Here is a 13,870-nt window from a genome sequence, read left to right as displayed (position 1 = left end):
AAGTGTGCTCTCTTCATCTTTCTTTTCACACACTTACCACAATAACAATTCTTAGAAAGAGAAGGCAAGCCATGTGACATGACAGGGCAGGGAGTCAGCAATCACATGGTGCTAAATCCATTGCCTTACATACTGATGCTCTAGTTAATTCAGAGATGGCTGCCTTTGAGAAGCCAGCAAGACAACAGAGTGTACAGCAGTCTTCTTTGAATTCTGAATTAAATCTATCACAACCATCATAAAAATCAAGCAAAAATCATAAGTATCTATTTAGCTTTCATAGCAAAATATGTAATTATTGAATTTCATTTATTTTGCTTTTTGTGAATGGGTACTTTGCTTGCATATACCCATTGTGTGTGTGCCCAACACTGTGTGCCCAATACTTGTGAAGACTAGAAAAGGGTGATGGGTCCCTTTGGAACTGGAGTTAAAGGCAGTTGTGAGTGTTGAGAATCAAACCTGAGAGTCCTCTGAAAGAGCAGCCAACGCTTTTAACTGCTGAGTCATCTTTTCAACTCCAGGGATTCCTTTCTTAAAGTTGAAAGACATAGTAAATTAATTGGGAGGTTCTGTACTTTGTTATCAATACAATCAGGTTAATGCCATATGGCCACTACTGTTCCAGTTTAACTGTTTCTGCAGTGGCCAAAGTGTGAGCTTTTTGTAGCAGCCATGGTGTGTAACTAAGTACATCAGTGTTCTAGGTAGTGGTTAGTAGAAGAGGATTGTTGAACATGACCTCAAGCTTTAGAATACATTATAATAGTTTGCAAAACCAAAGTATTATACAAATATAGGTTAGTATATCAGTTGCTTTAACACCTGAACTCTGTGCATTTCATTAGCCATTCATGTATCTGGGCAGGGTCAGGAGAGATGTTAAAAGCATGTATTAGTCTTACACAGGGCCTGAGTTTGGTTTCCAGTCCCACTCAGGTAGCTCACAATTGCTAGTAATTCCAGCTCTAGGAATTTACTGCTTCTGTGGAAACATACACACATATGTGCATCCCCACAGACACACACATGTGCACACCCCCATGTTCACCCCCCAACATGTATACCCCTACATATGTGCACCTGCCCACACACACATAAAAATAATCTTTAAAAAAAGTATTAACATTGACTAAATTTCTTTCCCTTTCTGGCTAGTCAGGACAACTATATAGATCAGACTCAAATTTGAAGTGACCCTCCTGCTGGGATTTATAGATTCATGTCTGCTAACTATGGTTCTATCATTTTTTCCTTTAGCTGAGTAGTGGTGGCATACGTTTTTAACCCCAGCATAGGGAGGCAGAGGCAGGTAGATCTCTGAGTTCAAGGCCAACCTGGTCTATGGAGTAAGTTCCAAGCCAGGACTACACAGAGAAACCCTGTCTCAAAAAAACAAATCCCGTCGGGTATGGTAATGCACGCCTTTAATCCCAGCACTCGGGAGGCAGAGGCAGGCGGATCTCTGAGTTCGAGACCAGCCCGGTCTACAGAGTGAGTTCCAGGACAGCCAGGGCAACACAGAGAAACCCTGTCTCGAAAAACAAACAAACAAACAAACAAACAAACAAACAAACCCAAATCCCACCCCTTTAATCATGCTATATACTTATTACTCTATACTCAGAATTAGGACATTGTCCTAGGTTATTTACTTTCTAAAAGTCATGAAACTTAATTTTAGCTTGACTTAGAAAAAAAAATTTTTTGTGTGTTTTTTTGAGAGGGTTTCTCTGTATAACCCTGTCTGGGAACTTGCTCTATAGACCAGGCTGACTTTAACTCAACAAAAATCCACCTGGCTCTGCCTCCCAAGTGCTGGGATTAAAGGGCTGTGTCACCAGTACCTGACAAAATATTTCTTAATAGCCAGAGAAGACTAGGAAATTAGAAAACTATTTTGAGAAACAGATTATATTGCAATTATAAAAATTACAAAAACCCCCTTTAAGATTGTCTTACTTATGATTTCTAGTCCTGCACAAGCATCATGACCAAGAAGCAGTTGGGGAGGAAAGGGTTTATTCAGCTTATACTTCCACATTGATGTTCATCACCAAGGAAGTCAGGACTGGAACTCAAGCAGGTCAGGGAACAGGAGCTGATGCAGAGGCCATGGAGGAATGTTCTTTACTGGCTTGCTTCCCCTGGCTTGCTCAGCCTGCTCTCTTATAGAACCAAGACTACCAGCCCAGAGATGGCACCACCTACAAGGGGCCCTCCCACCTTGATCACCAATTGAAAAAATGCCTTACAGTTGGATCTCATGGAGGCATTTCCTCACCTGAAGCTCCTTTCTCTGTAGTAACTCCAGCCTGTGTTAAGTTGACATACAAAACCAGCCAGTACAAAGATGAATGAAAATGAAAAACAAAATACCAAACCTTATGTGATATAACTGACTGCTGTTCAGAGGACTATCCCCACATAAACATTAAAAAGAAAGCTTTAAAATCAATAACCCAACTTTCCACTTCAGAAGCTAGAAAAAGAGCAGAAATGGGGAGCCAAAGCAAAAAAGAGACTGCAATGAACTGCAATGAACATGAACAGGGAGCTCTTAGCCAAGCAGGCTTAAGAACAAAATGCATCTCATAGACCTGTAACAAGTAGTCTAAGTTAGTTTTACACACACACATACATATATATATATGTATGTATGTATGTATGTATGTATGTATATATATTTTTTTTTCAGAGAAAAGCAAGCTTCAGGCAACTCCATCAGTAAATTATACCAACATTTAAAGAATGAACATTTAGGCTGGGCATAGTAGCCCGTGTCTATAACCCAAGCACTTAGGAGGTATCATTCAAGATCAGAGTTAAGGCCAGTCCAGGTTACATGAGACCCTTCCTTGAACACTAAAATGAAATAATTAACACCAACAAACTCTATCAAGAAACTGTACAAGGAAAGAACAATTCCAATGAGGCTAATACTAAAAGGAGCCAGGGATGTAATTCTAGAACACAGGAAGCAGAGGCAGGGGGAATCACATGTTCAAGGCCAGGCTGGGTTACAGAGTCTCTGTCTCAAAAACAAGAAAAATGGGCTGAGACTGTAGCTCAGCTGGTAGAGTGCTTATCTGGCAGAAGCCTGGGTTTTTCCCAGCATAACATTAACTGGACGTGCTGGCACAGGTCTGCAATCCCAACATTTGGGAAGTATAGGTAGGAGGATTAGAAGGTCAAGGTCATCCTTATCTACAGATTGAGTATGAGATCAGCTTGGGCTCACAGGACAGGAAAATCACTGGTTCTTGCTGCCTTTTAGCCTGACTGAGAAAATATGAGCTCCAGATTCGAGAGAAATCTACTGAGCCAGAGAGTCAACCTGCCTCAGAGAACTAGATGGAGTGTGACGGAAGGGGACAGTTACATGTGCAGCTGCACACACACACACACACACACATGTACACGGACACAAACACTAACAAGTCCCCCAAACAAACAGTAACAACACACAAAAATGAATGGATAAAATCTGTAAAACGGATTCAGGAGCAAATAAAAAGGGATTTATCCTTGGAATAAAGCCCACTTTACTATCTAGAGATCTTTTATAAAACATCATATCAACAGGAAAAAGAGGGAGAGAGAGAAAGGGGGGGTGTTCAAGGATATTCTGGGCTACACAAGACACAATGTCAAATAAACAACTCCCCCACCCCAATCCTACAACCATATACTCAAAGTTTTTTTTCAAGATTCAGTTTTCATTTTAATTATAGGCTGTACTGGCTAGTTTTGTGTCAACTTGACACAGCTGGAGTTATCATAGAGAAAGGAGCTTCAGTTGAGGAAATGCCTCCATGAGATCCAACTGTAAGGCATTTTCTCAATTAGTGATCACGGGGGAAAGGCCCCTTGTGCGTGGGACCATCTCTGGGCTGGTAGTCTTGGGTTCTATAAGAGAGCAGGCTGAGCAAGCCAGGGGAAGCAAGCCAGTAAAGAACATTCCTCCATGGCCTCTGCATCGGCTCCTGCTTTCTGACCTGCTTGAGTTCCAGTCCTGACTTCCTTGGTGATGAACAGCAGTATGGAAGTGTAAGCCGAATAAACCCTTTCCTCCCCAACTTGCTTCTTGGTCATGATGTTTGTGCAGGAATAGAAACCCTGACTAAGACATAGGCTTATCCACTTCTTTTACATAAAATTCAAACACAGCCTTATCCAAAATGCTAAAAAGTTACAAAATCTTTTGTATGGTATAGACTATACAATAAACACACACACACATACACACACAGCATCTCTGCAGACAGATGTCTCAACTGCTGCCTTAGAAGTCTGCTCACGGGAGGGACCTTTCCCAACCAAATGTGTGGTTAGGGAGGGGATGGAACTTAGCTGAGCAGAACCTAAGTGATGGATAAATGGGAGGCAGGGCTTCAGTGGTGTCAAGAGCACAGGGCATCTGAGCCTCTTCATCCATGGGGGTGATCTGTACCACATGGGAGGCAGTCACAGCCTTCTCCTCTAGGGTTGAACTGCCAAGAGAGTGGCCAAGGCCAAGGCCAAGGAGACAAACAGCAGTAGCAGTGATCCCCCGGCCTCCATCTGTGTTTCAGCCACTCCTCAGCTTCACCTGGATTCTCAAATTCTACATGTAGCCTTTGGAAAGATGAGGATGCATCCTTTCTCTAGGCATGTCAATCATTTGATTTTCCCAGAGGTGGAATCTATCTCCTTGGTGTGAGCCTTGGTCACATTCATGTTGAGTCTCTCAGTGTGCATTTTGGTGGGTTTAGCCTTGTCCTCTTTCAGGTGGCTTGGATTCAGAGCAGGAGTGCCTGACATGTGCAGGCACTAAGGAGGTCTCAGGAGCCAGAGGAGCTGTGGGTCAGACTGGAGCTTCCTGAGCTGCAGCTGATGCGGAACTGGATAGAAGCCTGCTTGCGCCTGAAGCATGGCGCCTGTTTAGTCTTACTCCTGCCAGTCTTTGCTCTAAGCCTGACGCCCTCCAGCTTTAGCACCATCACTGGAGCAGTCCTGGGGTTTGGTAGGAGCCCTAGTACTGGGATTTTCATTGCCTTTGACTCCTCAAAAGCTCTTATTTTTTTATCTTGATAAATTCATTCTCTCTTTCCGAAGTGTTCAGCAGCCATGGCCGCCTCACTTAGTCTCAGAAGAGCATCCTCATCGATTACAATTAGGCCAGAGAAGCTTCATCCAGCAGCTGCTACCTCCTCATGCTCCTCTCAGACACTAGCGCTCAATTTTTTAAAAACAAAATTCTAAGGCCTTTACATGATAAAACTATACAGCAAAAATTACAGGGGGAACTTTCTCAATCTGATAAAGGTCATCTATAAAACACCCACAGCGAACATCATAGTTGGTGAAGAAAGACAGAATGCTTTCTGCCAAAGATTAGAAGTGAGACAAGGACCATGTCTTCTCTTACCATTCTTAGTCAACAGGAAGAAAAAGCAATCGAAGGCAGTTGAGATGGAGGATGAAAACGCCAAACTGTCTGTTTGTAGATAACATGATCTTGTATGTGGAAGATCCAAAAGAATCCACACAAAAACTATTAGAGCAAATGAGTAAGTACAGCAAGGTTAGAGAACACAAGATCTACATACAAAGAGCCATTGTGTTTTTATTCTGTTCACTATCGAGGAAAATCAGAAAGCACGTCTAGCACTGAAGATAGAGCACAGTGCCTATGCTATGAGCACTGTGGCACTTCCAGAGGACCCAGGTTTGGTTCCTATGACCCACGTGGCGGCTCAGAACAGGTGAGTCACTCTAGTTCCAGGGAATCCAATATCCTCTTCTGGCCTCACGAGCAGCCAAAAAGATTACTCACTGAACTTCATTACAAACTCTGCGCTTTAGAGACATTATGAAGGTAAGAAGACAACTCACATTAGAGTTGAAAATATTCAAGTCACATTTAAGGTAAAGGACTTGTACCCAGCACACTGAAGAATTCTCCAAAGTCAATAATGAAAAGACAACCCAATTACAGGGGGGCAAAGGCACTCATAGCATCATGCAATAGGATGGGACACTGGTTAACACCGGTAAGCTAATGCTGAACTGAGTTCACACTAGTGTCCGTGTGTGTTTTGACAAAAGCACACCACCACTGCCTGATAATGCAGTATCACACGGACAAGTTCCTCCCTCAAGATCCTCTGTGCTCCACCTACTCTTTTCTCCTCTGAAGCCCTGGTATCACTGATGGCTTCTCTGTTTCCAACTTTTTCTTTTTTCCAGATTGTCATACAGTTAGTAGTATACATATGCATCCTTTTCAAACTGACTTCTTTTGCTCAATAATTCACATTTAAGGCTCCAGGAGCCTTAAGTCACTCTATGGAGCCTTTCGTACCTTAGTATGTTTTCTTTATACTGTCTAACACTGCATTGTATGGATGCTTTAGCTCGTTCATAAGACAGAAATATAATGAAATTAGTGGTGATTGTCACATAACCCTATGAACATACTAAAAAGCAAATCACATAATTTATATGTGACGTGAATATATGATGTATGAATTATCTTTCAATAAAGCTTTTATTTAAAACAACAACATGGGGGCAGACTGCACGGCTCCCCAGTCAGGGGACTTGAGTTCAATCCTTGGAACGCATTTGGAGGAAAGAGAGAACTTCCCACAATTTGTCGTTTGACCTTTCCTCTACATGTGTGAAGTGGCATATGTGCACCTCCTTCTACACAAATGTAATGCCTTTGAAAGTGAGAGGACCAGTAGAAAGGGAAGCATCAATATGGCACCTGGAAGCTTATGTAGAATACAGGTCTCAGGAGTTCAAGGTAATCCTTTGATATACTGCAGGGAGAAAAAACTCACATAGGCTGAGGACACCGCTCAGAAGAGCACCTGGTTAGCATGCACAAAGCCCTCATCCACTAATTTGCCACAAAGAACAAGAAACATATGAGAGTGTTATGACCAAGAGAATCCTAAATGATCTAATCAGGAGATTTAAAAAGCCCAGAATTAAGATTCATCCAAGGGAGACGGAAAGAAACCAGTCTTCAAGCAAGACCTGATGATGATATCTTGGACAGCTCAGGCTTCAGTGAGCAGCTGTAACTTCTGCAGCAAGCAGGCACATGACTGTAGTTGTGTGTTCTTTAGGAACTTACTGGGTTTCTCAAAATCAGGGACCCTCATCCTCTTCCAAAGACTCTTAGAGTATGTACCTTCAGTCTTTTGAGAAAAGAGAATACACTTTTTTCTTGGTTAAGCAGGATGTGCAGGAGAAACCACTGTTTGTAAGCTGAGCCTTGAGTGAGGAGTCCTCTGTGCTATCTCATGAAGCCGCATCCCTTCACATGGACACCCCTGTCCTCATTGTTTTCAGGTAAGAGGGAAATCCATTCCTTAAGAAACAAAAACAATTTGTGTTTCCATATTTTTATGTTGGATATGTTCCCATGCTGGAAGTTTTTGTTGCTTTGGTTGCTTCTGGAATATCTTTTCTTCTCCCTAGCCTCCTCTTCTGGCTTGGGAACAACTTGTTCATTTTCAGTGAGGATCATCTCCATGAGGCAGGATGGGTTTAAAGATGCATCCTGGATGCTCAGTGATGAGACAACCTACACCTAAGCCCTCAAGTTCAGCATTACTCTCTGAACTTTTAACCATGTGCAGTAAAAAAATCAGCACTCTTCTTGGGCCACTGACCCTGTGTGCAGTCTTAGTGTCTGGCCTGGCATAACTACCAGCTGTACTATTATACGGACACTGCTTCTTTAAAGTGCCATCTTTCAGGCACTGGGTAGTTTTTCAGTTAAGTACATCTCTGATGCCCTGGGCAGTTACACAGGTGATCTTAAAGTGAACACGAAGACTTAAAATTAAAAAAAAAAAAAAGTTAAAATGCTCCTCAATTAAAAAAAAATTGTTTTCTCTATTTTTTTATTCTTATGGATGTTTTACCTGCATCTAAGTCTGTGTACCACATGAGTGGCTGATATCCTTGGAGGCCAGAAGTGGCATTGGATTCCCTGGAACTAGAGTTTAGATGGTTATAAGTCTATAAGTCACCCTGTGGGTGTTGGTAATTGAACTCAGGTGCTCTTAACAAGTTGAACCATCTCTCCAGCCCCTGGTTGATTTGAGCCTCCTGGTTTCCATAATTTTTTAAGGTGTCTGGGTAAAGAGAACAGTGAACCATTTTCACAGGTCACTTCAGGTGGCTTGCAGGAAGAGGCAGAAATATACTCAATATCCACTTTGACTAAATACTGTAAAACACTATTTTGCCATCTTTTATACATGCATTTACATTTAAATGCTCTAGCGGTTTGGGGTTTTTGTTTGAAATTGTTCAAGCTGACCTAAATTCACTATGGATTCTAGAATAGCCTTGAACTCACAACATTCTTGTGCCTTGGCTTCTCAAATGCTAGAATTACATCTCTGGCTAATAATGCTCGTTTTTAAGACAACTCATTAACGATCCAGTTGTTATATTCCACTTTACGAAGTGCTGCCGCAAAGCAACGTGGCACACTGCCTACTGGATAAAATACAGCTATGTCCTAGCCACTGCCCTTCCCCACCTTAAAGAAAAGAAATGGCAGGAGAGTGTCTCTCTGGGCTCTGAGGGACTTCCCTACTGTGTGGCTCGGGACTTTTTTTTTTTAACCAGAGTTTCAGAAAGCAAGAGAGTGTAACCATGTCTTCCTGCTGCTAACCTTTCTGTTAAGTCTCTCCTGTCAGGATAAAGAAAAAAATGCAGGCAGGCATCTCTAAAACCCAGCAATAATGCCCACATTCCCATTTTCACCAAGGTCTACCTTGGGGCCACACACCATGATTCTGTTTGACCCTGGAGCTGAGTAGCACGGTACAGATAACTCTGTGTGGACCTTAGCAATGCCTGTCTCGGTCTCATGGTCTATACTGACTGCGTGTGCTTCTCTGCTATCTATGTCTTCCACAGTTGGACATGGTTTGGCTTCTGCCCTATCACTCTTCTGAAACTGTTCCTGGTACGCATGGGTGTGGGTTTTTTGTTTTGTTTTGTTTTTGTTTTCTATTTAAGAAGGGTTTCATGTGTTCCCAGACCAGCCTCAAAATGACAATAACCTTGAAATCCTTTATTTTATTTGACAGAGGGTCTCAGTACATAGCCATGGCTGGCCTGGAACTTGCAACCTAGATCTACCTGCTTCTGCCTAAGATTGAAGGCTGGTGCCACCATGCATGGACTGCCTGGGCCGTGAGATCACAGGTGTGAGCCATCATGCCTGACCATCACCTTCATTTCTCGTCTCAGCTCTAGTTACTCTTCTAGCTGTCTGCCTCACCCACAGCAAAGTTCTTTTAAAATAGCTATAAGTTCTTACTCATTCCCATCTCTACCATTTACCACTGGCACACTCTAGGTAACAAACACTTGATAAATTAAAGAACAAACAAGGGAATGTTTTCAAATCCCTTAAAAAGCAAAACATCTTAACTAAGATTTCACTTAGGTTTCTTTTGCAGGGCAGGGGGTGAGGGAGGAAGAATGAAACAGATGTGGCTAGCCTTGACCTCCAGGTATAGCTGGGGATGGCCCTGATCTCCTGATATTCTTGTCTATACCCCAAGTGCTGGGGTTTCAGGCACATGCCACCATACCTGACTCTGGTTTCCAAATAAACTGTGGAGTACCCAAGCTCATGGACAGATTGCCTGCACAAGTTTGTGGACAGGACAGGCAAGCAGGCACACTAACATCTCCTGTCAGACATTTGTTCAGATGTGCTGGCTTTTCCATCTTGGTATTGTGGAAAGTGTTGGAGGAGGTGGTGGCTAGGAACAGGAGCAGATTGCTGGCTTATGTGAGACTCCTAGTAGGGTGGCTCCAATGTGGCAGTGGATGGCTAAGGGGCAATGGAGAGAATTTCAGGGTCTAAATGTCAGGGCTTTGTTTTGAATTTAAATCTCTTTACCAGCACCTGTTCAGAACTACTATAAGGATAGAGACCCTTGATGGGTACAAAAGAGGTGAGCAGAGAGTGAGAAACCTCATGTTTACAGAACAGTGTGTACCACAGAGCGGACAGGAAGAAGGAACAGACCCATATTAGCATTATAGCCAGTAGCTGAGCAACTCCTTCAACGAAAGTGTGCTATATTGACAGGCTGGGCAATACTCCATAGAGGTCTTTAACCAGCTTTCAGACTGGTAAGAACACATCTGATTAGAACATTTCAATCTATTCATTCAATAAACATAAAAGTCAAAAATAAAAGCAATAGTCTTCTGTGATTGAAAATAATATATCTCTACTTCCTTTCAAGACTGTAGGTCAAAAAAAAAAAAGGCTTTCAAAACAATACAAACAACACTTCTTCCTGATGGAAGATTTGAAGGAGGCCTTAGAAAATGACCTTTGTTAATGCAACAGGTAAGGACAAAGCTGAAGTTCATTTTATATCCAATTATGCCCCTCTTGTCCCATCTGGGGTATATTTAGGGCACTATCTAGTGTAACCATGACTACAAATGTCACTTAGCAATGACTAAAACAAGGATATTAGAACCCACAGACATCTTTGCTTGGTAAGATGATAAGGTCATGTTTGCAGAGTACTGACTGTGTGTTAGAGTCAGTACTAAACACTCTTAGATCTACCATCTCAAAGTCTGCTTGAACAAGTCTCCAAGGAAGGGACTGGCCTCATTTAAAAGACTAGGTAGAAGTTCTGAGAGCTGCAGCCACTTGGGAGTTTTTTCTTCTTTACTACTCTAATGAAAGATCTAGGAAAAATCTCGGAAATTCTGCTGCTTAGGCACTTTTCCAAGCCATCCTTTCTAGGTGATCAATCTAGCACCCAAATTCTATTGTATGCTCTTATCTTTCCTAGCTGTAACAGTACGTCTGGGCTGGCTGGTGAGCACACCTAGAACATAATAATTAACAAAGCCTAGGTACCTCTAGGCAATCTCAATGTCTTTGTTTCAAACAGTCATTTTAAACAGCATCTTAAGACACACTACTGTGATAGTTTGTATATGCTTGGCCCAAGGAGTGGCACTGTTAGGGGCTGGTAGCCTTTAGATGAAGATGTGGAACTCTCAGCTCTTCCTGTACCATGCCTATCTGGATGCTGCCATGTTCCTGCCTTGATGATACTGGACTGAACCTCTGAACCTGGAGGCCAGCTCCAGTTAAATGTTGTCCTTTATAAGACTTGCCTTGGTCATGGTGTCTGTTCACAGCAGTAAAACCCTAACTAAGACAACTACTAAATAAAATTTTATATTGCCCCTAACCCCACTATCACGTTCTAGTTTCAGAAATAACCTCTATGGAGTTGGGGATTTAACTAGTTGGTAGAGTGCTTATCTGGTATGCACAAAGCCCTAGCTAGGTTTAATCCCTATGCCCACATATAGCCAACTATGGAAGCACAAGCCTGCAATCCCAGTCCTGGAGAGGTAGGAGGAGGAGGATCAGATTCAATGCCATTCTTGGCTTCACTGAAAATTGGGAAGCCCACCTAAGCTACAAGAGACTCTTTCTGAAAACAAACACCCCTCAAAAACAAACAAACCAACAACTGTATGTGATCTTTTGGTAAGTAAAGTATTTTAAAATTCTATGTACTTTGGTTGGAACTACTAGAGATCTTAAGAAAGCTGTTGAATATACCAAAGGTCTGGAAAAGACTATAACTGAAAATTATATATTATACAACTGTAAAAGTATGTGCAAGTCTCCAGGTGAGAAAGAAGACTACTACATTCTTTCAGTATCCGTGAGATGTTGGGAGGAGAATGGATATAGTTTGCAGACTTCATTTCAGAATCAACACTGAAAGATCAAGGTAGCAAAGACTGGAAAAATATTTCCTGGAAAACTTTCAGAACTCTCCCTTTCTATTTTGAAAATACCACTTCCTGTCAGGAGGAGTTTGTTATTGCATAAGCAGTTGGTTCTCCTAGGTGTGTCCAGGAGGCAGATTACAGTGCTAGGCTCTCCTTTCTATCACTTCTCAGAGCCTGTCACATAAATGGGAAGCATTAATAAAGAATAAAGCAACCGGCCAAGAGAAATTGGATTTCCCCCACACCTGTCTGAGGATATATGAAACAAACAAACAAAAAACAAATTTAAGAGCAACAAAATTTTGTTAGATGGAGAAAAAAGGGAGAGGGTACCTAAAGGAAAAAGCTCTTCCAAGGAATATAGCAGATTATGACAATTAGACTTTGAAAGGCATAGGGAAGCAATGGCTTAATTTAAATATTGGCAAAATGTATGCTAAACATGAGGTTCCCATTGGCCATCCCAGCCCTTAGCAGGTGGAAGAGGCAGGAAGACAGTTGAATACCATCTTCTACTACTGAGAGAGTTTGAGGCTAGCCTGGGCTATATAAGACCTGGCTCCACAAAAGGCAAATTTAAATGTTTGATTCCTTGAAATGAAAGGACCAATTACCAGACATCGTAAGACATTGATAAACTCTCTGACCACTCCTATCTTCATGGAATGTGAAGCAAGAGTGCAAGAGTAACATGAGAAGACAGAACCACAAATCTATGAGTTAAGGAGTGCTATTTTATAGTCATAAAAGTAAGTGCACTAGAGATTAAAGGGGGGAAAGGCTGGATATAGGACACTAAGTTGGATTAAAACCGGAGAAAACGACTGTTTTTCTAAAAAAAAAAAAAAAAAAAAAAAAAGGTTTCTAGAGGTTAGATTACAGGCGCTCTGGCCTGATAGCAACAGGAACTGTTTCAACCAGCCCCAGGAAAATAGCTCAGGGTTGGGGGAGTGAACTGGTGAGATGAACGGGGCATTGAGTGAGCGAGGCTGATGGAGGGAAGGAGGGAAAACCATCAAGGGTGATTATGCCTAGTTCGGGACGCACGAATTAACCTCTCCTAAATGGAAAACGCTGCGAGGGGCTAGAACAGGGCAAAAAAGGAAAAAAGAAAAAAAAAAAAAAAAGCACCGTAGTTTCTTCACTTATTTCGACCAGCACGTCAGAGAGGGGGGCTTGCACTCCTTGGAATCCTTAGCAAACACTGTTAACAGAGTGTGAAATTTTTGCAAAGGCGAGGGCCCGTGCTAGAAAACTGCAGCCCGATGCTCCCCAATGTCCTGGCGGGGCGCCAGGGGACATGAGGCACACTGGTATCTATGGCAGGTGTTTCGTGAGTGCTCGCGTGGACTTCTGAACTGAGACTGGGCGGCGAGACTACGTGCGGCGACAAGCAGGCGGCGGCGGCCAGCTCAGGACTTACCTTGCTGTCATCCATCTCCGCAGACAGGCCGGCCCGGCCCGACGCCCTCCCGGCCCTCCCTCTCCTCAGCGGGCCAGGCCCGGCCCCCGCCCCGGGGAAGAAGGGGATATGGCTCTGACTGCCTCCTCCTTCGCCTAACAGTTCGCTTCCCTGAAGCCACGGTCACGGGGACCCGGACCAGTTCAGGAATGGCAGAGCGGACCCTGGAGGCTGCCCCAGGCACCTCCCCGCTCGGCCACCGCCTCCTCCTCCCGCCCCATGACAGGCTCCCGGCGTGTTTACAGACGCACTGGCAAGCGGCCCAACCCGAGGGGGGCGGGGCTCTGCAGGCTGATTGGCCCCCTCGGCCGCCATAGTACAGTGGCATTTTGGGAATTGTAGTTTTCCCTTGCGTGTTCTCTAAGCGACCGACTGGAAAAGGAACTACAACGTCCATGTAGCCTCCGCTGCCCGGGCTGTTTTCCTGTGGCCTAGCAGCGCCCAGGAGGCGGGCCTGAATCAAGACGGAACTATTTCCTATAACATTTAGTTTTAATAATGTTTTGGTTGCGGAGGGCCCGGATCTTTTAGAGAAGGGAAACTGTTCGAGGCTCTGCGGAGGCCGAACTGGAGGTGGAGAACTGGAAAACCCTC

The 13,870-nt window shown here is 43.3% G+C and overlaps 1 protein-coding gene across 4 annotated transcripts in view; it reads right to left on the bottom strand.

The window, feature by feature from the left end:
• The window catches only part of Crebl2 (cAMP responsive element binding protein-like 2), a 50,454-nt gene extending 36,899 nt beyond the window's left edge, over positions 1 to 13,555 (bottom strand). Inside the window, exons 1-2 of one of the 4 annotated variants that reach the window (XM_011241329.3) lie at positions 13,333 to 13,555; positions 13,238 to 13,274 (exon numbers count right to left, since the gene is read on the bottom strand). In XM_011241329.3, the coding sequence (XP_011239631.2) occupies positions 13,238 to 13,252 (15 nt within the window). In that variant the 5' untranslated portion in view covers positions 13,253 to 13,274; positions 13,333 to 13,555. Of the gene's footprint in view, positions 1 to 5,410; positions 5,537 to 13,237 lie in introns of all 4 variants that reach the window. The other 3 variants (XM_011241328.3, XM_030255356.1, NM_177687.3) reach the window with 3 other exon arrangements.
• Between the last annotated feature and the right edge of the window lie 315 nt (positions 13,556 to 13,870).

This window comes from Mus musculus, chromosome 6 (genome assembly GCF_000001635.26).
Source record: "Mus musculus strain C57BL/6J chromosome 6, GRCm38.p6 C57BL/6J".
Taxonomy (NCBI): Eukaryota; Metazoa; Chordata; class Mammalia; order Rodentia; family Muridae; genus Mus; species Mus musculus.
Note: the sequence above shows the minus strand (reverse complement) of the source record. Positions and strands in the feature narration are given on the sequence as shown.